At 50.0% G+C, this 24,273-nt stretch overlaps 1 protein-coding gene across 2 annotated transcripts in view; it reads right to left on the bottom strand.

Moving 5' to 3' along the window:
• Positions 1–24,273, bottom strand: part of Ksr2 (kinase suppressor of ras 2) — a 379,014-nt gene that overhangs the window by 215,404 nt on the left and 139,337 nt on the right. For both annotated transcript variants that reach the window (XM_052755170.1, XM_052755169.1), the window contains exon 4: positions 11,182–11,695. In XM_052755170.1, the coding sequence (XP_052611130.1) occupies positions 11,182–11,695 (514 nt within the window). The remainder of the gene's footprint in view (positions 1–11,181; positions 11,696–24,273) is intronic.

Below are 24,273 nucleotides of genomic sequence, written 5' to 3'. Positions count from 1 at the left end.
CCAGCTGGGGATAGGCCCTCTTCTCTTGGCCTGATCAACTCTCCTCTCAGATTAGGCATAGACAAGCTTCAAGCCAAAGGGCCAATCTGGCCCACCACCACGGGTTCTTATCAATAAAACTTTATTGGAACATACCCACACCCATCATGTACATACCGTCCATGGCTGCTCTGGTTCCCAATGGAATGAGAATTCCATTGAGTGAATTGGAATGACCCCAGCAGAAACCAGAAGGGCGCAGAAAGCCCGATGCATTTACCCCCTGGCTTCTCACAGAACTGCTTACTGTCCCCCATCCCCCATGTTAGAGGGCAGTTCTCCAGGAGGCTGTTACTGGCTCCCCAAAAATGTCTTAAATGAGCATCGTCTGGGTTTGTTTTGTCTTCCTGTCTACTCCTCCCACATCAGCCCTTCTCCACTCAATTGTAACTGGTGATTTCACTGGATCGTGACCTTCATAAGAAGTTGTTTAGGTGGCTGGGGAGACGCCTCAGTGGTCTGTGCTTGATCATCAGCACCCATGTCAACAGCCAGGTAGCAGCGTGCATCTATAACCCCAGTGATGGGGGAAAGGGACAGAGACAGACAGATCGGTTCCTGGGAAGTCACTGGCCAACCAGTGTAGCCAGATTCAGTGGGACAATCACCTAGGCACTCAAACACTTGTGACATGTGCATGTACATAGGAGAGAGCCCCAAGCAGAGCGCCGCCTTCTGTGATGAAGGATCACCTAGGAGGCACACTGCTGAGCAGGTCTGCGAGTGAGTTTCTAGACTGGGTTAGCCGACATGGAAGGACCAGTTTTAAATGTGGGTGGTGCCACCTTGTAGACTAGTGTCATGGACCAAATAAACATGAGACTGTGGGCCAAGTGCCGGCATTCATCTCTCTCTGCTTCCTAAGTTAGGACCAGCTACCTCAGGTGACGCCACAGTGATGGACTGTTGCCCTTCAAACCGAGAGCCAAAGCAACTCCTTCCTTCCTTCCTTAAGCTGCCCCGCCTGGTGTACAGCTTCCATCTGGGGTACAGAAGCGCTGATCTCAGGACACACCCAGAACTGTCCTCTGGTCCAGAACGTGCATCTGAGTACCCATCATGAAGATGATCTTCCCTGTTCCGTGGCTGCCTTGTGTCTGGGAGCTGAGGCCACACCCTTGACTCAGGGTAGCGTCACCACCATGGCCTCCAGTTTCTGCCTGTTATTTTGGGGACCTCAGCTGTCCCCAGATCCAGTCCCATCTGCCTCAACGTGACTGTTCCACCCTAACTACTATCAGTCACCCACTATCTTAAATCCAAGTCCCCAGCAGCTGCCCCCTCCGTGACTCAGAGTGCCATCTGGGAGCCAGGCACAGTGGCAGAGCTGGCCGTGGAAGGAATTCTGATGCCTCCCATCTATTATGCTAAAAGGTTCATTTCAAAGCCTATTAAATAGGTCGAAGAGCCAGACAGGGAGCAGAGCCTCTGTCCCAGCGATGGCTCGATGCTCCAGAGTGAACAAATCTGGGGCTTTTAATTTGGCAAGCGAGAGACATTTCCTCCCAGAAGGCTGGCACCACTGGCCAAGCACAGAGGGAAAAGGAGAAGAAAAACTCAACCCGATTACCACAGAACACGATAAAAAGAAGTCATAAATCCTACCGACAATTACCAAGACCTCGGGGCTGCCTCCACTTTCCTGTACACTGTGGAGCAGCTGTCTCTCAGAGTCTCGGTCCTGAGACTCATCCTCAAGCCGCACAGACCCCTTGAGCCATCAGTGGCCCGGCAGCCCCTGGGCTCATGTATGCAGCAGGGCCGAGCCCATAGGATCAACGACGGGTGGGTAGTTCCATAGGCAATCCCAGCACCATAATCACACAGGAAGTGTGGAAGCTTCCTCAAGTGGAAGCTAAGACTTAGGTGGAGGAGTGTGAGTGTGTGTGTGTGTGTGTGTGTGTGTGTGTGTGTTTCCAGTTCTCACTTCTGTTGGGTGTATTCATTGTAACAGACACCGTGTTACACAGGGACACTTTCATACTCCTGTACATTGTATCTTGACTGTTTCTTTTTAGTTTTAAATACATTTATTGTTGATGTATTTGTTTGTTGGGGGTGGCTTGCATGCATACAGAAGTCAGAGGACAACCTGTGACAGTTGGTTCTCTCCTTCCACCATGTGGGTCCCCAAGGATTAAACTTGGGTCCTCGGGATTGGTGGCAGACACCTTTATCAGCTCAGTCAGCTCACCAGTTTCTTTAAATTGACTTTTTAATAAAACCTCATTGTAAATATCAAATACCACCTGATGATACCACTAGATGTCATCCCTGTTTTTTTCTGATAACGTTAAAATATTAAATAATTTTAAGTATTAAATTATCTCCTGTGGCTCTTCAATCCTCCCATAGTTCTTTAGGCCCCGCAGTGTGTAAGTCTAAATCATTATCCCATAATAGGCAAGCACCCTGTCTCTCCTCCAGGGATATAAATCAGAGCGATATAAACTCAAGTTCCAGCAGACACAGGGACACACCTCTGTGCTCAATCCTCAATGTCCCGAGGCAAGGGGATCCATGATCTCAAATCCGGACATAGTTAAGAACCCAAATCAAAAACTAACCAGAGCTGGGGAGACGGCTCAGCAGGTAAGAGAGAGCTCTTGTTGAGCAGGCGTGAGAACTTGAGTTCAAATCCCCAGCATTCACATCTTAATAAAAAGACAGATGCAGCGGTATACACCCCTCACCCCAGCACTGATGGGGGAGGGTACAGGAGGAGACGAGACGATCTCTGAGGCTTGCTGGTTGCAGCCCAGTTCCAGGCTTTGGGTGAGACCCTGCCTCATAGGAGTAAGAGGAACATGACAGAGAAAACTCAATGCTCACTTCCTGTCTCCACACGCATGCTCAGGTAAGTGTACCACACACACATGCACACTCACACACACATGCACACACTCACACAAACATACACACACTCACACACACATTTATACACTGCACACACTCACACACATGCATGCACACACAAGCACACTCACTGCACACACATGCGCGCACACACACAAGCACACTCACTACACACATTCACACACACATGCACACACAAGCACACTCACTACACACATTCACACACATGCACACACAAGCATACTCACTGCAACACTAACACACATGCACACACACAATGACACACACACATGCGCACATGCACACACAGACTTGCATGCACATAAATGATAAAAAAAAAAAAACCTGTCACCTTCCATTTCTACAAAAGGCAGTGAGTGACATGTGGGTCTTTAGAGCCACATTCCATTGCCCCACAACCTGACTGAATGCTATTCCGGGGGGACAGGGAACCCCAAAGCTGTGAAGCAACAAATGTGTAATGGAGGGGAGCAGAGGGCATGGTCGAGGCGGGACACTGGTCTCCAGAGTATGAGCTGCTGGAGTTACACAACCTACAGAGACTACAGGGTCTGCACGGGAGGCGTCAACCAACCACAGAACAAAACGACTCTTGGAAAGAACCCTGTGCTGAGCACAGACCCCTCCTTCCTGCAGATGTTATTGAACAACCCGGTATAGCAACCATGCATGCTGTAGTAGGTTTTGTAACTAACTCCGAGCTGATTTCATGTCTGGGAATCCTATGTAAATGCAATAAGGTTTTTACAAGTCACTGAGCATCCGGCATGTTCGACTGTCCCAAATCTAAGACTCCTTGAGCATGTCACATGATACCGCAGGGATGATCGATCCTTCAGGGCATGCAAACTTGGTTTCACAAGCAAACTTACTTAAAATGTAGTATAAAGGCCTGGGATGATGGCTAAATCCATAACGTCTTTGCTTGGCAAGCATGAGGACCTGAATTCAATGCCCAGAAGCTATGTAAAAAAGTAAAGAAATGCAACCAGGCATGGTGCTGCATGCTGATACCTGTGGGGTGGGGGAGGTGCAGAGGCAGGTGGATCCCCGAAGATCGCTGACCAGAGACTGATTTGGTGAGCTCCAGGACAGTAAAAGATCCTGCCTCGAAGATGTAGATAACACATGAGGAACCACACCCAGGCTGTCTTACAGACACACACATGCATATATTCACCCAAATAAAATAAAATAAATAAATGAGGTATAAGGTTACCTTCAAGCTGTGTGTTTAAGGTGCATATAAGATACGAAAGGAGCCAGGCGGTGGTGGCGCACGCCTTTAATCCCAGCACTCGGGAGGCAGAGCCAGGCGGATCTCTGTGAGTTCGAGGCCAGCCTGGGCTACCAAGTGAGTCCCAGGAAAGGCACAAAGCTACACAGAGAAACCCTGTCTTGAAAAACCAAGAAAAATAAAAAAGATACAAAAGGATTTCATTTTTAGACTTGAGTCCTCTGAGAGATCTCACTGTGCACTGGGCACACGAGACTCTGAAAAACTCAAAGTCTGAACCACCACCCACCTTGTCCCCGCCCCCCTCCGGATGCAAGCATCCCAGATGCAGGACATTCAGCCCATGCTGACTGGCTCTCCTGTTGGCTGTGAGAATCTGTCAGCTACAACACGCAGAGGGTCAGGCACACCTCACACTCAGTAACTGTTGGGTTGTACCCAGTGATACATGTCCCCATGGTCACAGATTCTAGGTACAAGACTCCGCACGGCTATAACTGGTTACACGTGAGGCTGGTGGGTGTCACCAACCCCTCGGCACATCCTACCTATAGAAGGGGACAAAATCACGGCCAGCTGGAGCCTCTCCGTGACTTCAACCTCAAACTTAACCTCCTGTGGCTCCAAGATAAAGCAGGGAGGCTTTCTAAGCCAGCTGAAGGAGCCTGGGTGGCAATCTGCACCTACCCAGAGGGAGCTGTGGTAGAACACTTTCCTGGCACAGCCAAGTCCCTGGGTCCAGATCATGGCATCAGAAGGCTAAAAGCATAGCTACATGGCCACCCATGGCCAACCTGTCTGCACGTGCCTGCTCAGTCAGAAGCCAGGGTGACAGCCACAGATCTGTGTCTCTCTCTACTTCCAAATCTGATTCTCATATTGATTCACCTGACAGTATTAATTTCACGCCTGAATACCATGTCTTGTTTCCTCGGAGTCCAATCCGGGGCCTGGGATTGAGAAAGGAGTATTTATCAACACTGAAGGGCAAGCAGAGGACTCAGAACTTCCTATGCAGAGTAATAACAAGGCTCAGCAACCAGTCTCCACAGAAGCCTTCTGGGAAGTGACGACTAGATGGGATGCATGTTCCGAATCTCTGGATCCTAAGCCTCGTGAAAGACACCAGTGATTGGAAATCACCGAGAAATTTCTGCAGCACGGTGTTTGTCTGCCGTATGAGAGGCCCTGGACTTGATCCCCAGAGCTTTGGGGTGAAGAAATGAGAGAAAGAAAGGAAGACGGAGAAGAGAAGGAGAAGGAAGAAAGAAGGGAGGACTGGAGGGGAGGAGGGAGGGAGGAAGGAGGACAGGAGGGAGAGAGGGATGGAGGGAGGACAGGAGGGAGGAGGGATGGAGAGGAGGGAAGGAGGGAGGGAGAGAGGATCAGAGGGGAGGAGGGATGAGTAGAGGGAGGGAGGGAGGGAGGAAGGGAGGGAGGGAGGGAAGGAGGATGAAGGGAGGACTGGAGGGGAGGAGGATGAAGAGAGGGAGGGAGGAGAGATGGAGGGAGGACAGGAGGGGGGAGGATGGGGAGAGGACAGGAGAGAGGGAGGGAGGGCAGGAGAAAATGTTGGCAGGAACTGAGCAGCAAGTCTACATGTAGGACAGGGTTTTCAGGAGAAGCCTCAGGTTGAGTGAGCCCCTCCCTCCCTTCCCAGTGAGAATTCGCCCTCCTGGCTCCTCTGGCACCGGCTAAGGAGGCCCCAGGCCTAGCAGCATGGCTGTGACTGGTGTGGGGGGACCGGACATTCTCAAGTGAACTTTAAACACGTGAGGAGGACTCTACAACCCTGGGACCCCAACCAGGACGGTTCTCATGCCCACTGAACGAGTCTCATCACGGGGACCGGAAGTGACACCTCCCCCAGCCCTGGACCCCAGGGTCCCTCCAGTCCGCATCAGACCAACACCCAAGGAACCGCTGGGAACAGGAAGCCAGGCTGTCGCCCGACTTCTGCTCCCCACCCTCGCCCCGTCGTAATTAGCACCACGATCCGTAGGTGTGAGTAGCTGAGTTTAAACACTTGCACATAATTTCTAAGATAGACAAGAATCTCTCTCCCGAAACCTAATTTACATAATGGATGGTTCGGCCAGGGCTGTTCTCTCCCGAACCACGAAAGCACAGGGCACAAAATCGGAGTTAGCAGGATGGAGGAGTCAGTGGTTCTGGATCCTCCCAGCCTGGTTCCCCTCGGGCCAGGGAAAGCCTAAGCTGTCGGCCCCACGGGAACACATGGTTCTAAAGTAGACACTTGCACAAAGGATGTTCTAGGCGATGGTGGCGCACGCCTTTAATCCCAGCACTTCAGAGGCAGAGCCAGGCTGATCTCTGTGAGTTCGAGGCCAGCCTGGTCTACAGAGTGAGATCCAGGACAGGCACCAAAGCTACACAGAGAAACCCTGTCTCGAAAAACCAAAAAAAAAAAAAAAAAAAAAAAATTGGAACAAAAAGTTTTAGTAGAATTCCTGTGTGTTCATGTGTATATATGCGTTCATGTATGTGTGTGAGTGCACATGTCTGTGTCCATGTGTGTGCATGCATTAATGTGTGTATATGAGTGTACATGTGTGTCTGTGTATGCATGCACTCGAGCACACGTATGTGGCAGGGGTAGAGGCGGGATTTCCTCATCACTCTCTGCCTTTGCTGTTTCAAGGTCTTGTTGAGCAGAAGCAACACATGGCCCTAAAAACAGTTGTTTGCCAGGAAGCCTGACGACTTGAGTTTGATCCCCAGGACACATGTAGTGGAAGGAAAGACTGACTCCCAAAAAATAGCTGTCTTCTAACCTCCACATGCATGCTGTGGTGTGCACGCGCACACACACACACACACGCACATGCACACACATACACGATTGATTAATTGATTGATTGATTGATTAACGTAATTGTTTGAGGAAAGGAAAAGCCACAGGACAGACCTCCATGCCCTGTCTTCTTTTATACACTTCCTGAACTTTTTTTTTTCCCCAGAGCTGAGGACCGAACCCAGGGCCTTTGCGCTTGCTAGGCATGCGCTCTACCACTGAGCTAAATCCCCAACCCCCTTCCTGAACTTTTTAAGCTTCCTCAGTATCCAGCATTCCTCTCGGTGAACAGACCCTCCTTTTCACACGCACATGTGTCTTCAGTGACGCCAACAAGTAAATTTTTTTTTTGGTTTTTTTTTTGTTTTTGGTTTTTCGAGACAGGGTTTCTCTGTGTAGCTTTGCTCCTTTCCTGGATCTCACTCTGTAGACCAGGCTGGCCTCGAACTCACAGAGATCCGCCTGGCTCTGCCTCCCGAGTGCTGGGATTAAAGGCGTGCGCCACCACCGCCCAGCAACCAACAAGTAAATTTTAAAAAATAAAAAAAAAAAAAGAAAAGAAAAAAAAATGAAGACGGCAAAGTTCTCCCGAGGCTCAAGACAGGAAAGTGACAGCCCCGCCCACCACGTTGGTCCCGCCCACCACCACACGGCCCCGCCCATCACAGGGCCCCGCCCACTCCAGTCCTCCTTTGTTTGCTCTTTTCTTTCTGGTTTTGTTTTTACAAGCTCTCCTGTGCTCAGGCCGGTCTCGAACTCCCTGTGAGGCCGAGGCTCTTACTGACCTCCTGACCCTCTGCCTCCTGGTGCTGGGGTGACAGGCGTGTGTCACTACATGTGGTTTACGTAGTGCTGGGGGTCGAGACCGGTTCGTCCTGTAGAGGCCGGAGAGAGGACTCGGACCCGCCCAGATCACACGTTTCACGCCACCCGTGTGCCAAGAGCCACCCGTGGCTGAAAACGCCAGACCGGTTTGGATCGGATCCAAAGCCTCCCAGGGTGCACACTAGAGAAGTCACGGAGTCGGCAGCTTTGGGGCTTCCCTTCTCCTCAGAAAGACTGTGACCTCATGCTCCGCCTCACCACCATGGCAGTTCCCATGGAGACCGTGCCCGGCAGGGAGGAGGTGTGCCCTCTCACCTACTTCCTGTGGGGATCATTCTAGAACCAAAGCCGCCCTGAGCAGGAAGAACTCTCAGAGGGGAAAGCAAGGCAGAAAAAGCATATCCATGCTTGGGTGTATAGGTACTTGTGTGTATGTGTGTGTGCAGTCCTTTGTATATGTGGGGATAAATGTGTATGTATGTGTGCATATATGTGTGTGCATTCATTTGTATATGTGTGTATGTGTGTGTGCATTCATTTGTATATGTGTGTGCATCATTTGCATATGTGTGTATATGTATATGGGGGGGTGTGCTCATTTGCATATGTGTGTATACGTGTGTGCACGTTCATTTGTATGTGTATTATATATATGTGTGCACTCATTTGCATATATGTGTATATTGTATGTATTCATGGGTGTGAACAAGTCCCACAGAAGCAATCTTGACTCTTGTACCACACCATATTTCCCAATATATTCTCCTCTACGTCCATCAATTTCCTCTTTCCAATGCTGGTCACAGCCCACAGAAACTGACATCGCCATCTACTAATGCCTCCTAACCTCAGACGTGAAAGCACGAACATATTCCAACCGACAGGAGAGCGGAGCGAGGGTGAACGCCAAGATCCTAAGGACACGACCCGGTGGAAGCCAAGACCAGCTCCGAACACGCTGAGCATCAGCGGCTGTTATCCCCCCAGATTCACTGTTAGAGCTCAGTGACCCCAGTTCCTCTCCTTGCTGCTTTTCCGATCCGCTAGATCCTGATACAGAATCCCAGCGCCCCCGAAGGGGCCGGGTCCTGAGGAAAGAGTGGCTTTGGTGTGTCAAACAAAGTCAAGGTCTCCTGGAGAAAAGCTGGCCTTGAAAACACAGAAGGACAGCCTCTCGTGTGCAGATAAAATGCCATAGGTTGGGGCTACAAAGATGGCTCAGCGGTTAAGAGCACTGGCTGTTCTTCCAAAGGACCTGGGTTCAATTCCCAGCACCCACATGTTCACTCACAACCATCTGTAATGAGATCTGGCGCCCTCTTCTGGCATAAAGGTGTATGTGCAGAAAGAGCACTCGTACATAAAACAAATAAATACATCTTTTTTTTTAAGTGCCATGGGTCTCCTGAGGCCCCCACCCCTAGACAAAGAACTACAGATAACTAAGGCATGCTGGGAGCAAAAAAAAATAGTCTTCCCCAGGGAAGAGCACACCAATCAGTTATCCAATACCAAATGCTCAGCTCTGAAAACTTACACATACAGGTAACATTGTATGGACTCAGCGGGCATACTTATATATTTAGGAATACATACATATTTTTTTTAAAGAGATAGATGCCATGAACTTAGGATAGAGCAAAGGGATGAGGGGTGCATGGGAGGATTGGAAGGTGAAAATGCTGTAATTATATTTTAATTTTAAAAACTAAAAAATATTTCTTTAAAAATGCCATAGGTCCAGACACTCTGCAGGCTGATGAGTGAGAGTCACTTCAGAGTTCACACAGGGATGGCGAGAGGCAGACCCCAGGCCTCTCTCCACTGTCCTTGGTAATTTCACCACCAGCCTTCCTGGGACACTCTCCCACCTCCTCACCTCAGGTCTCCACGCCCCAGCCTCTATGGATCTCATGAAACCATGAACATCAACTCTAATTCTGATGAGAAAAGCCACTTTCGTTTGTTTCGACATCTGAGGGACCAAGGGATTTCTGTCTCCAAGGCCGGGTTCCCAGCTGCTGGAACAGCCTTCATCCAATCGCCCTCTCCTCTCTACAGCACCTCAGAAGGGAGACGACCTCTCCACCAGGGCTTAAGACAAACCACAGCCAAGACCAGCTGGAAGCTGTGTTTATAGATAAAGTTTTATTGGCGCACGGCCACGCACATTTGCTTACCTGCTGTGGACAGGCTGTTCTGGTTGTTGGGCAGTGACAATACAAACCCGTGTGGCCGGCACAGCCAAAAAATATTTGCTCTATTTACTGCCTGGTCCTTCACAGTTTGTGAACCCCTGGATGACAGGACCCTAACTCTCTTGTTTGTGGCAAAATGAACTTAACATGAAAATTATCTATGTGATGCAGTTTTTAACATAACCTCAAAGGCGTTAAAAAGCTTCCTGGGTTGTGTAAAGGACACCACCAACCATCACCAGAGAATTTCCTCATCCCAAATTCTGTACCCGCTGAATACTGGCCCCCCATTTCTCTCTCCCTAACTCCAGCGGACCACCATTCTACTTCCTGTCTGCAGTAGACTCCGTTACGTCATAGCAGACGTCAGAAGTGCCCCCTCACCCCCTGACTGCTGAATAATATTCCCCTGTGTGCAGAGGCCCCGCCTCGCTTCCTCACACACCTGCTGAGTGGCACTCAGGTGGTCTCTGCCTTAGAGGTCATGAGTGACGTCACTCCGTGCCTAATTCTTTGGTGTGGTCTCTGTTACGTGCCCAGCCCCCACATCCACATGGGGCCTTCTGCCCACTCCCCTGACTTCCTCCTGGATGGCAAAGCCCTCATAAAGAACAAAGAATTACCTTAATAACCACACTTTACATTGACGCTGTGTTGGAATGATAATTATTTTTGGTAGAGTCATATAGCTTATTTTTTAAAAACTCGTTTTAATATGCCTACTGGATACTTCAAGGCTACCATGTAACTTTTACCTATTTCTGGGGCCAGCAGGAGGGAGACCCTGCAGGGGCCAGCCCCCTTCTGCCTCCATCCAAAGGATAAGGATTTCTGACTCAGTGGGCCATACCCAATCCTGCCATTGTGGCCCAAAAGTACTCACAGACAACACTAACGGAATGGCTTGGCTGTGTCCCAGTGAGTCTTATCTACTAAAATGGGCCACAGCTTAAATTTAGCCCCAAGCTGTGATATGCCCTACCAACCCTCAGAAATATTAAAGACCATCCTGTAAAGAGTAATTGCCAGCTCCAGAAAATTCCTCCCAACCTACTTTCCCAGAACACACAGCGCAAAGCCACCGTCCTTTAACTAGACCCACAGACACACACGACCGTTTGTTTCCGGCTTCCTCGGAGGAGCAGCTCCCGGGCTTCGGCCACCCCAGAGCACCCACTGACCCCACTCACTTGGGTGTGTTGGCCTCGTCCACACGGTTCCCGAGCTGGAACTCATGGGATTTGCTCCTGTGCAGCGCTGTGAAGCCGGGAATCAGATGGATAAGTTTCCGAGAGGAGGGTGGTGGTGTCCCCGGAGGTTTCAGCTTGTTTTTTCTCCTCATGGGTGGCGTGCCAGGAGGGGTCACGGTGGTGACGATATTCGGGGTGCGAGGTGGGGTGCGGACTACGTGCCGCTGCCGGGGTGACGGGGGCAGGGAGCGGTGGCCTGATTCCAGGGGTGGCGGCGGGCACAAGCTCTGGTAGGCATCCACGGTGAGTCTGTCCACGTGGGTGTACACAGGGGTCCCAGGCATAGGGCTGGCGTGACAGAAGGGCTGGACACATTTGGACTGGACCCTGGGGCTCTGGGAGAGGTGGGTGCGGATCCACGGGCTGGACTCCGGGGGGCACACAGGGTTGCTGTCCTGCCCTGGCTCCGTGGTGGGCCACTGGATGATCCAGTCTTGTTTGGAGAGATTCCCACCTGGGTAGGAGCAAAGGAACAGAGAGAGACACGGGTAAGGAAGGGGCAAAGGGGTGGGCTTGCTGTGGACAGAGATCCACCATCCACTCTTCACCACACATGTGTCTCATCATGCATATCTGATGTCACAGCAGGTGAGTCCTTACATCGCACGGACAGACAGATGCAGGTAAGCCAGAAGAAAGGAGGCGGGCTTGCGTGGGCAGAGATCTGCCACCCCCACCTTACCACATGTGCATCACACCATGAGCATCTTACATCATCACAGCAGGTTACACTCAGCACAATGCATCATGTGCACCTTTACACAGTCTGCACACCCTTTCACACGCCATGCCACGACACACACCTGACTGCATACGCAGGTTACATCATATGTACACAATGCAGTATGCAGCGCACATCCTCTGCACCCTATGTGGCGTACAGGTCACGTTATATGCGCCTTACAGCACACACAGGTCACCTCATGGGTCCAGTGTACCACATTGCATCAAATGCACCTTCCAACATATGCGCCCTACACAACATGCATGCTCTGGCACCAGCACATTAAGTAAATAACATACATGTTGCCTCCATGCACCTCAGGCCACACACGCCTCATGCTATGTGCACACACACCTCCTGCACACCTCATGCTGTGTATCCATCACCTCGATGTACCTCACACTTTGTGTTGACCACCTTGTGTGTGGCTCACATGGTGTGTTCACACATCCTTTATGCTATATATGCGATGCATCACCACACCTCCTGTTGTCTGCACACACCTCATGCCCTGTGTACTGCATCATACACACCTCATATCATAAGCACGTCCCATCATAGGGATCTCACAGCACATACATGATCTATGGTAGACATGCTGCACCACACACACACCACATCATATACGCATCAGACCATCACACATTAAAGCATGCACATGTCACATCACGTGCACCTTACTCCAGACACACACTGCCCATAAGTACATTATAGCACAGGCATGTTTCATCAGATGCACATAGACCTCATGTTCACTATGTCCGATGCTCATTATACCACACGCACATCAGTACACACATGTGCTACATGGCAGGCACATTTATAACATCCGATCACACCACTTGGCCCTCACAAACAAAACTGAAATCTCCCTGCTTTCTCCCCACTTAGCAGCCTTGCCTTCCACTGCCTCGTGGCTGCGAAGCCCACACCCCGAAGACTTCACAAAGCAAAGCAGTCAGTCCCTGCCTTTTATGGGTCCCAACATCCAACCACATCAGGGTTTGCTCTAAAAGGTTGCCAAGGGTGATGCTTGCCTTAGTCAGGGTTTCTGTTGCTGGGAAGAGACACCATGACCACAGCAACTCTTACAAAGGAAAACATTTGGTTGGGCTGGCTTACAGTTTCAGAGGTTCAGTCCATTATCATCATGGTGGGACATGGCAGTGTGCAGGCAGACATGGTGCTGGAGAAGGAGCTGAGAGTCCTACATAGTATGCAGGCAACAGGAAGTGAGCTGAACTAGGCCTAGTGTGAGCATAGGAGACCTCCAAGCCCGCCCCCCCCCCCCAGACACACTTCCTCCAACAAGGCCACACCTCCTAATAGTGCCACACCCTGTGAGCTTTTGGGGGGCCAATGATATTCAAACTACGCACCTATGGAACAGTCTTAATACCTGACTCCAACACGGACCCAGACTTGATGGGACAAGCAGGTGAGTTCCTGGAGGCCTTTCACGTGGTTACAGGGAGGGAAACAGAGTGTGTGATAGCCAGTGATGGTGAGCAGCTAACAGATGGTCCACACAAACCATGGCCACAACACTGCTGCATGAAGGAGCCGAGGACCCACACACAGCACTCAGGTGGGTCTCCAGGGATTACAACTGGACTAACGTTAAAGGGCTCTGACTCCATTTCCCTAGCCTTACAGAGAACAACTCTTTAGACATGATTGGCAGATACCAGAGGTGAGGGGGGGGTGAGGGGAGGGGAGGAAGAGATGTGGCTATAAAATAGCAGCAGAAGAGATATATGCCATTCATTATTTCGACAGTGGTGTAGACATGGGAGTCCACTGTGGGACATTATACAGAACCGAGTGCACACTCAAACGCACCTCAAACACACGTGCGTGTGTGCACACAATGCTGGACACGTCTGGGCAAGATCGCTGGGCTGCGTCCGTATCGGTACCCTGGTTGTACATCTATCATTTAGCAAGACGTGACCATTGACAGAAGCTGAGCAAAGCCTTCCAGGTACCCCCTGTGACCTTTTCTTAAAATTGTATATGGCTCCACAAGTACCCAATGAAAATCTTCAGTCAGCCCCAATGACACAGCAAGTCCCTGTCCCAGACCACCAAAACCAAAACAAACAATTTGGTTAAGAAACTGGAGGGCTTGGGATGAGACTCAGGGATAATGCTCTTGCCTAGGATGTTTGAGGCCCTGGTTTGATACCCAGCACCACGAAAACAGGAAGGGGGAAGGAAGGACAGACGGAGTCAGAGGAAAGAGGGGAGTGAAGGAGGCTTCCTCAGGATGTGATTAGGGAATGCCTTGTTGTGGAATAATCTTTTTGTGCACTGTGAAGATGTGTCACTCTGATTGGCTTAATGAAAAGTTGAACGGCCAATAGCTAGGCAGGATTTCCAGGCACAGAAGAAGATGGGAAGAGGAAAGTCTCTGGGGATGCCAGGAGACACAGAGCAAGCAGCATGGGCAATACAGAGTAAAGTTAACCGAGCCACGTAAAAGAACATAGATTAGCTGGGCAGTGGTGGTACATGGCTTTAATCCCAGCACTCGGGAGGAAAAGGCAAGCAGATCTCTGTGAGTTCAAGGCCAGCCTGGTCTATAGAGTGAGTTCCAGGACAGGCTCCAAAGCTACACAGAGAAACCCTGTCTTGAAAAAAAAAAAAAAAAGATATGGGTTAATTTAAGTTATAAGAGCTAGTTAGAAACAAGCCTAAGCTATCAGCCGAGCTTTCATAATTAGTAAGTTTCTGTGTCATTACTGGGGATGCAATGGTCCCAACAAAAAAAGTCCAATTGCAATGCCCCCCCCCCAGAGGCCACATGTCAGCTGGCAAGAACAAGAAGGATCACCATGCCAACAGTGACGAATGGTGCCCCAGGCTGAGGGACCAGTGGGGACAGAAGTCTGGGAGCAGGGAGGGCTGGTTTGCTGCTTTGTTGTCTGATTTTTAAGTCTTTCAGAAGTTTGTCAAAAAGAACAGAGCTGCTTTCAAAGGCAATTGACAGTAATAAACATGGATTGGGTTTTCAGATAAAGGCTGCATTGAACAAATGTAAAGATCCACTCGTGGGCTGACCTTTCCCCTCGATTGCCTCGTGGACAGCCTAATACAGAGCAGATTGGAAGACACAGACCCTCGGGGAGCGACATGTGGCCTGGCTTCAACCTCAGGACAGAGCTGTAAGAGAAAGGGCCCAGCAACACCACAGGCTGGCCTCTTTACCCCAACACCGTATTTGCAAATAAAGTCCCTGCAGATGGAACTGAGCTGAGCTCACTCTGGATAAGGTCATCCCTAATCGGCCGTAGCTGTATGAAGAGGGGAGGGGACAAGCTTGGTGGCAGGAGGCGGCTGAGGCACGAAGATCACAAGCCTGGTCTAAACAGCCAATTCCAGGCCACCTGGGCTACACACTGACACCCTGTCCCAATATAGAGAGGACGCAGAGGCAGAGGGACGTTGGAGGGAGAGCCTAGTGGGATGTAGCAACAAGCCAAGGGATGCGAGGATGCTAACGGTCACCCACCAGACCCAGGGGAGGGAGAGGCGGGGCTCAGACCCCCAGAGAGGGTGGAGCCTAAGCTTTGTTGCTTGACTCCAAGCCCTGGGGTCTGTGAGTGTGTGGACTTGTGCTAGTGTGCTGCTCTGTTAAAGCACCACATCCCTAGCAAGCCCCCCAGGGGAAGGATCCATGTGTGCTAAACACTCAGGAGGAGTTATCAAAGCTGACATATGGTGGCACACCATCTTTAATCCCGGCACAGAGGCAGGCGAGATCTCTGTGAGTCCCAGGGCAGTCAGGGCTACACATAGACAGACCCTGTCTCAAAACCAAACAACAAACAAACAAACAAACCCTGACACACACTGTATATCTGGAACCCCACTGAGGAGGATCAGGAGTTCAAGGTCATTCTTGGCTAAGTGGCAAATTTGAAGCCAACCTGAACTACCCATGTTCCTGTCTTAAGCAGGGGTGAGAGCTGGGTGTGAAAAGACGGATGAACGGTCAAAACAGGATATTGCTGTCATGAAGGACGCAAGTTCAGTTCCCAGCACCCACTTGGGAGGCTCACAACCATCTGTAACTCCGGCCCCAAGGGGATCTGACGCCCTCTTCTGGCCTCTCAGGGCACCTGCACTCACATGTACATCCCACACCGACACAAATACATCATTTAAAATATAACAAATGGGAAGGAAAAGAATGTTTGGGAAATGGTGGCTGGTCTCAGAGTGAGGGGATCAGTTGCTCTGTCTTCCTGGAAGGCGAGGTCTATTTAATCAAGTTTTAAATGAGTGAGAGAATTTGATCAGAATCCCTCAGTAGGTGGAGACCAATGTCTTCACTTGCCCCATTTACCACACAGTATCCTGCTGCCGGGTGGGGACCCAGGGCTTCCCAAGACCCACTATTCCTCCAAAGACAGACAGACAGACACTCCACTGGGTTCAGGGAGTCATCCTCTTGAAGTATTTCTTCACAGTTAAAAAGATAAGAAGGAAGGAACCCCACCACCCCCAGCACATTCTCGACCCAGGCAAATCCGCTTCCTCTCCACACCCGAAGGCTCAAAAATCAGAAGTTCGGGGACCCAAGAAGTGCGTGCACAGTTTTATTTCATTACCCAAACTGCTCAGCCAGCAGAGTCGACTCCAAAGCACGGAGGCTTCAGAAGCGCCTCGATGATGGGTTGTATGCTATCAGAACCCCCCCACTTTTGATCCTCTTTTTAATAAAGTCTAAAGGGAGAAAAGGTAATTTTTCATTTTAAATAGGGAAGGTGTGGTGGCATGGGCTCCGGGGTTATTAATCGTCACCCTTGCCTCCTGTCACTCGTTTCTGGAAAAATCGTTTTATTTCAAGTCTTGAGATGGGCGGAGAGAAGGGAATAGATTTTAAAAAATGAAAGGTCTGAGGACTGATTAAAGGCATTTCAAGGCATAGGGTGGTTTTTTTTTTTTCTTTTGACATTCTCTGATAAGGGACTGGAGAAGTAAAAAGCCATTCGAGAGAGAGAAAATGATTTCAGAAAGTCTAGGCAAGTGTCTGACAGCTTTGTCCCGTTCCATTGAAACCACATAAACAGGCAAGTGCCCGGCTTAGAAGTTGTCTGGATTTCGGAACCAGCGTCACACACGCCTCAGCCCTTCAGAGGCAGCTGGGGAGGGGTAGACCCCACCCTCACCATTCCAGGATTGCCAACTGGCGCTTGGAAGTCCCCTGCATATTTCCAAGTGCTTGCTGTTTAAATTATTCTAACTTTCGGCGGGAAGCAGGATCTGTAGATATGGCTTGAAGACGTTTTTTTCCCAGACTCACAGTAAGTTAAAGAATAGAAACAGCAGCAGTGGCGGCTTCTGTGATTATGAGTTAAGCAGCCCTGATCCCTGATCCAAACATCTAAAAGGCTCCAAAGTCCAAAACGGTTATGGCGCCACCAGGAAGCCCCAAAATTCCATGGCTGACCCCATGTGACCAGCTACAGGGCAGACGTGGGCACACTAAAAATACTGTGTAAAATTATTCTCTGGGGTTACAGAGATAACTCAGTCGATAAAGGGCTTACCCCACAAACATCAGGCCCTGTCCTCACTTGCTTTAAGCTGCTGTGACCAACACCACAACCAACCTGGGGAGGAAAGGGTTTATTTGCCTTACATTTCCCCCATCACAGTCCATCACTGATGGAAGTCAGGGCAGGAACTCAAGCAGGGCAGGAACCTGGAGGCAGGAGCTGATGCAGAGGTCATGGAGGGGTGCTGCTTACTGGCTTGCTCCCCATGGCTTGCTCAGCCCACTTTCTTATATCACCTAGGACAGTGGTTCTCAACCTGTGGGTTTCAGCCCCTTTGAGGGGGGGTACATATCAGATGTTTACATCACAATTCGTAACAGCAGCAGCTACAGTTATGAAATTAGTAGCTACGAAATAATTTTATGGTTGGGGGTCACCACAGCAAGGAACTGTATTGAAAGGGTCGCAGCCTTAGGAAGGTTGAGAACCACTGGCCTAGGGCCACCTGCCCAGGGGTGGCACCACCCACAGTGACCTGGACCCTAACACATCAATTAAGAAAATACCCCACAGACATGCTCACAGGCCAATCTAATGGAGGCAATTTCGCAACTAAGGGTCTCTCTCCCCAGGTGACTCTAGTTTATGTCAATTTGACTAAAATTAACCAGCTCAGGACCTGATTGCAGAATCCACCTAAAAGCTGACTGGGTGTGGCAGCCCCAAGGTAATCCCAGCATTGGGGAGGTAGAGACACCGGATTCCCTGAGCAAACTGGTGAGCCAGACTCAACTGAATAGCAAAATGCAGATTCAACAAGAGACTCTGTCGAAGTAGATAAGATAAAAAAGATGCCTGAGGTCAACCACAGGGCTCTCTACCCACAGATGTGTATGAGAGAGACAGAGTTATTAGCTCCTATTATTATTAGCCACTAATAATCCTGGTAGCAGTTACTATTTGCTGAGCATATACTGTGATCATAACCCCGACAGCCAAGTTCATTAAGTAAGAAATAAGAACTGCTCGGGAGATTGTCCCAGCATGCTTCTGGCCATATCTGTCTTGCTTTTCCAGGGATGATCCGATCTGATGGCTTCAACCACTGTTGGATCCTAACTCAGAATAGGCTATGAAGTACCCATGGAGCTACAGAGGGTGGAGCCTCATTAGAGGTGCCCTGAAAGATGCACCTCAACTCCAGCCTCTTCCTGTCCCTTCTTCCTGGCCTTGTCCTCTGCTCTGGCTGCCAGGAGGTTAGGGGCTCCACCCCACCTGCTGTAATCAGACCCTCAAGCCTGCCCAGCCAGTCATTCACCCACTGAATCATCTCCTCAGCCCCACAGAAGGGCTTTCAAGTGTGATGCCCGCTGGCATCTAGGATGGCCACAGTGCTGTGTCATGGCTACCTCGACGGAGGGAGTTCAAGATGAACCCTGTACCCAGAACTAAGCCTTGTCCCCATCAGCAGTCATCCTCTGTTCTTTTTGTCTCCTGCCCTTGACAGTTAGGACATGGCTTCGCATCTCTGTGGATTTGCCCTCTTGGAATCTTTCCTATCAGTAGATCGTGTCACGCATGGTGATTAGGGTCTGGCTCAGTCTGCATCATTTGTTTACACTGCAGCACGGCCCAGTGTTTCCTTCTCATGGCTGAGGTCGACACTGGCATCACAGCTTGTTTCTCTGCTCAACAGCCGTTGGACACAGAACACTGGGCTGACTTTCGCAGTGTTGTGGGGAACGTGTCGGAACCAGTACTTGTGTGGTTATCTGTTTCCAATGCTTTGAGCATAAAGTGGGAGTGGAACTGCTGGGCCAGGGGGTAAAGTTCTCTAACCACCCCAGAAACCACTGTACCATTTTGCTGATCGGCTGCGCCACTCTTCATTCCCACCAGCTTCATGCAGTGGTTCTCACTTTTTCCCATCAGCTGATCTCATCATCATCACCATCACCACCACCACCATCACCACCATCAGCAGCATAATCATCACTATCATCACCATCAGCATCAACACCACCACCATCAGCATCAACAACACCACCATCAGCATCATCACCACCATCAGCATCATTACCACCATCACCATCATCTCCATCCCGGTGGGTGGTTAGCAAAGCACGTTTATTGGTGGGCACAGCAGCAGACGCTGGGTGTTGACTCTGGTCCAGGCTCCTCCCTGCCTCCTCTCCCCCTCCCACCTTACTTCATTACCCTCTCCTTATAATCCTGTGGAGACCGGTGAGGAAATTAAAGCCCTGAGGAAAAGTCGGGTCGCTTGTCTGAGGCTGAGATCCCACTCAGCTCCAGGGGTCTGATGGCAGAGCCTGTTTCTTGGTTGGGACACAATATCCACCATGTCAGAGTCAATCCTCTCAGCCCCAGGATCACATATCCAAAATTGGAAACCTATTTCAGCCGGCTTTAGTGTGTTTCCATTGCTGGATACTTGGAGCTGATGTTGGAGATCCAAGACGTGTGTCGTCAGATGGGGAAACTGAGCCTCCAAGGCAGTGGTTCTCAGCCTTCCTAATGCTGCAGCCCTTTAATACAGTTCCTCATGCTGTGCTGACCCCCCCCAACCATAAAATTAATTTCATTGCTACTTCATAACTGTAATTTTGCTACTGTTATGAACAGTCATGTAAATATTTTTGGAGATAGAGGTTTGCCAAAGGGGTCATGACCCACAGGTTCAGAACCACTGCTCCAAGACACCCTGCCCACCCACCCCACCCACCCCACCCACCCACCCACCCCCCACCCCCACCCCGCTGCCGCCTCTGCCACCACCAATCTAAAAAAGACTTGGTCCATCCATCCTCATCCATCCCCACTCATTCTCACCTATTTCTGCCCATCCTGATCTTCCTCACCCATCACCACCATCCTCCCCCGTTTCTACCCACCCCCACACATCCTTATCCATTCCCACACATCCCACTCACCCTCACCTACGGCAAAGGCGTGGCGGCAGGAAAGTGCACTAACCACTCACATCCACAGTCAGGAAACAGTGAGAGGTGAACGCTGGGGCTCAACTCACTTCTTCCTTTTTATTCAGTCCAGGACCGCAACCCATGAGACGGCTCAGTCCATACTGGAGGCGGGGAGTGGGGGTATTCTCACCTCAGTTAACATAATCTAGATAATTTTACACAGGCATGCCCAGAGATTTGTCTCCAAGGTTACTCAAGTTCCTGTCAGGTGGATGAACCATCACACATATTCTAAGAGCTACAACATGTAGCAGTAGAGTGTGACCTTGCTCCATCCCAGCTGGGAACATGTGCATCAGAAGACTGGAAGGTTCTGCCACTTGGTATGTGTAACTCTTGATTTGGGATGATAAATACATTTCAGAAAGCTTCTAAGTTCATACCTGTAGAATCTGCAAAGAGTGAGAATTGGCTGTATGCAGGTGTCTTGTTTATCATCCATCTTGCTGGCTGGACTCTTTCTCAAGACGAGTTACCTGGACTAGCATCCCCACCTCCACCCTGCCCAGGGCCTGCCACCCAGAGTTGCAATTAGCACTTACTTATATTTATGCATTTGCTTATAATTCATACTTCTTCATCTTGATGTATAAGTCAGATCTTGTTTCAATATATATTTGACAACTGAGTCAAATGGCTGATTGGAAAGAGCCACAGATTCAACGGTCACTGCCATCTGATCATTGTGCTCCTTAGTGGTGGGGATCTGGGCCATGACCACACAGATGTCCAGACACTCACAGACCCACACAGAATGTCAGCAAGGACTTCCATGCTCCGTGGTCACAGCTTTGCGACCACGGAACAACAGCAACAATGGTAGAAACTTCCTCCTCCTCCATCTGTCCTTCTTAGCAAGCTCCACACGTGAGTCCTTTTCTTTCCTTACACTGTTGAAATCGTTTGGCTTTCCACTCCCAGGAAGTGCTTCGTGGCTTCTCTTTGGCATGTCCACTGTGCCAGCATCACCACACTTTTGCTTTGGGGGCCATCTCATTCAGTGCTAAAAGTTACTTGGATGAAAGAGCTGCAACACCCCCACAGCTGACTGAATAACCAAGAGAGCATCCAAGTAATGAATGGGAGGGTAGCACACACATCGTGGACACTCCAACAGAGGATCGGTAAATGGATAGGACTTCTAAATGACTGACAGGAGGGTAGTGTATGCAGCATAGACACCCCCAGAACAGATCAGATAACCAAGAGAGCATCTAAATGACCAAGAGGAGGGTAGCATACGCAACACGGACTCGTCACACAGAGGAACGCTCCTCATCCCAGACAGGCGAGCAGGATGGCTCAAGGCTTTCCGCGTGTTACTCAGAACAGTGTGCAACCTAAAACACGTGGATGGTTCAAGGATTTTTTTTTCCACTGAACATTTCTGACCGTGAGTCACTGAAACTGCGGAACACAGAACTGTAGGTGAGAGGGGAACACCTGTACCGCCCATTTTTTAATTTAGGAAGAAAGCAGGTTGAAAAGACCATAGACAGAACTCCACTCATGGCAGACATTCCCAGGTGGCTAGCCTAGAGACACAGAGGCCTGGGGGCTAGAGGTGGAAGAATGGTGTCTATATTTTATTTCTGCCTCCTTTGGTTTGCATCCTAAAGACAGCTGTGCCTCTCTCCACATCCGGCACTCCCAGACAGGCTGCCACACAGGCGTCTAGGCAGGAATGTGAGGGCATTAGCAAGGGGGTCCTGCCCAGCACAGCACCCATGAGAACCACAGAAGACAACCCGTGGCCGGAGGAGCCAGACTGGAAAAGGCTGACCTCTGAGGCAGGGCTAATTCCAGAACGTTCCGTCAGTCTAATACTCTGCCTCCCTTGAGTGACACACATTATATTAGTTCTCCAACTGCTCGTGTCTGCAGATTCCAGAGAGCTGAAGGCGACATTAGACAGCCTCGGGTGCCTCAAGGCTCACTATTTTTATCTCTAGATGAGTGGCAGGGAGAGGCTTTCCAAACCCCTTTGTCTTCCAGCTCCCTGCCATGCAGCTTCAGCAGGGCCACCACCTGCCCTGGTGGCTCAGTTTCCCTCCACAGACAACCCCAGCAAAGTGTCCCAGACCAGTGTGCCGGGAGTTCAGTGTGTTGGAATTTATCCACACTGTCTCCACCCAGAGCCAGAAAAGGATGTAGGCAACTCCAAGAGGAGAGAGCTGGATAAACCTGGACTGACCTGTTTAATGCCTTTCATCGACCGCAGACCCCTAGTAGCCACAGGGGACTTTTTAGAGGACATCTAGATCCAGCCCCTTTCTAGATAAGGCCTTTCAGGGACACAGAGCCCAGTGGGGCCAGAGATCTGAGTTTGAATCCCCAAGGTTGACCTCTGGCCTTTACACACACACACACACACACACACACACGCACGCACGCACGCACCGATGGCTCTAGAAAACACAATGCTGGGCCAGCAAAATGGCCCAGTGGGTAGAGGTACTTACTACAAAAGCCAAATGACCCAAGTTCAATTCCTGGAGCCGACATCAAGGTGGGAGAAGAAAACCAACTCCACACATGTGTCATGGCATACATGCTCCCTCCACAAAAACGATAATAACAATTTCTTAAAAAAAAAAAAAAAGCAGCATGTTTAGGAAAGAATGCAGGCACAAACCCATTTTAACATATCCTTGCTTGTGCAGCCAAATGTATAAAATGGACTTGGTTCTGCCTGGGACTAGGGCAAAGGCTGATCTTTGACTAGGGTTACAGTTTGTGCTGGGTGTGCTGACATATACCTGGAGTCAGAGGCAGGAGGAGCAGGGGTTCATGGCTATCCTCAGCTACATAGTAAGTTGGAAGCCAGCCTGGGGCTACCTAAGAACCTGTAAAAGGGATTTCTGTTTCTGATGATGGAAAATTTCCAGGGAGAGATGGTGGGGGTAATATTCCAGCAATGTGACTGCTCTTCATGCCGCAGAATTCACTCAGAATGGTTAAAATGACATGTTTCATGATGTATTTTTACGGCCATAGGAATACTTGGCAGTTGGATTTGGGTTTCTTTTTCTTTTTTCTTTTTTTTAGTATAACCACTAAAACATCTGAAATGACATAAGTAGAGTCGTGATCTTTTGTTGAACACAGGCTGTCAAGGACATACCCAGAAGGGGTAACAGAAAGTGGGAAATCCCACATTAATTAGTTAGTCACAATGTCACCGAGCGGAAGTGGAGACCAGACCGTCTTCCTGGGAAGATCCCTAGGAGCTGCGACTGAAGGATGAGTGACAGTTAATTAGGCAAAGAAGGAAGAACAAGGGTCGAACCCGGAGCCAACATGTCCAAGGATGTGACAGGCTGGAGAAAAACCTGAGCGCCCATGGGCCGGAGCACAGACAGTGGGGTGAGCCGAGGGACTGGATCAAGGGGACCCACGGGCTACCGTGATGAGGACTTATGCCAAAGATGATGCCACATGCAGTCTCACAGTCCCAGTGACCACCTCAAACAACACAAAGCCACTATCTCTGAGTGGCGAACCTACCACACACCTGCAATCAGACTTCCAACCCCTGCAAGTCAGAGGTCACACATCCTGGAACTTCTTATCTGTTCCTAACATCTCAGGTCCGGGCACTGCGTTGGCACTAACTGGACCTGGAGGAGCTGTATGCAAGCAAGTTCCCCACAGCCACTCTCTCCCAGCTCCCCACCTGCCACGGAGGCCCCAGCTTCCCGAGCAATGAGCTTCAAAGGCTATTTTTAGAACTTCGAGCCCCAGAGCCCAGAGATAAAGAACAAATGTGTCTTTAAAAGTATCCCTCTGGGCTCACGAA

Source organism: Peromyscus californicus, unplaced genomic scaffold, assembly GCF_007827085.1.
Source record: "Peromyscus californicus insignis strain IS unplaced genomic scaffold, ASM782708v3 Scaffold_2__1_contigs__length_46816999, whole genome shotgun sequence".
Taxonomy (NCBI): Eukaryota; Metazoa; Chordata; class Mammalia; order Rodentia; family Cricetidae; genus Peromyscus; species Peromyscus californicus.
Note: the sequence above shows the minus strand (reverse complement) of the source record. Positions and strands in the feature narration are given on the sequence as shown.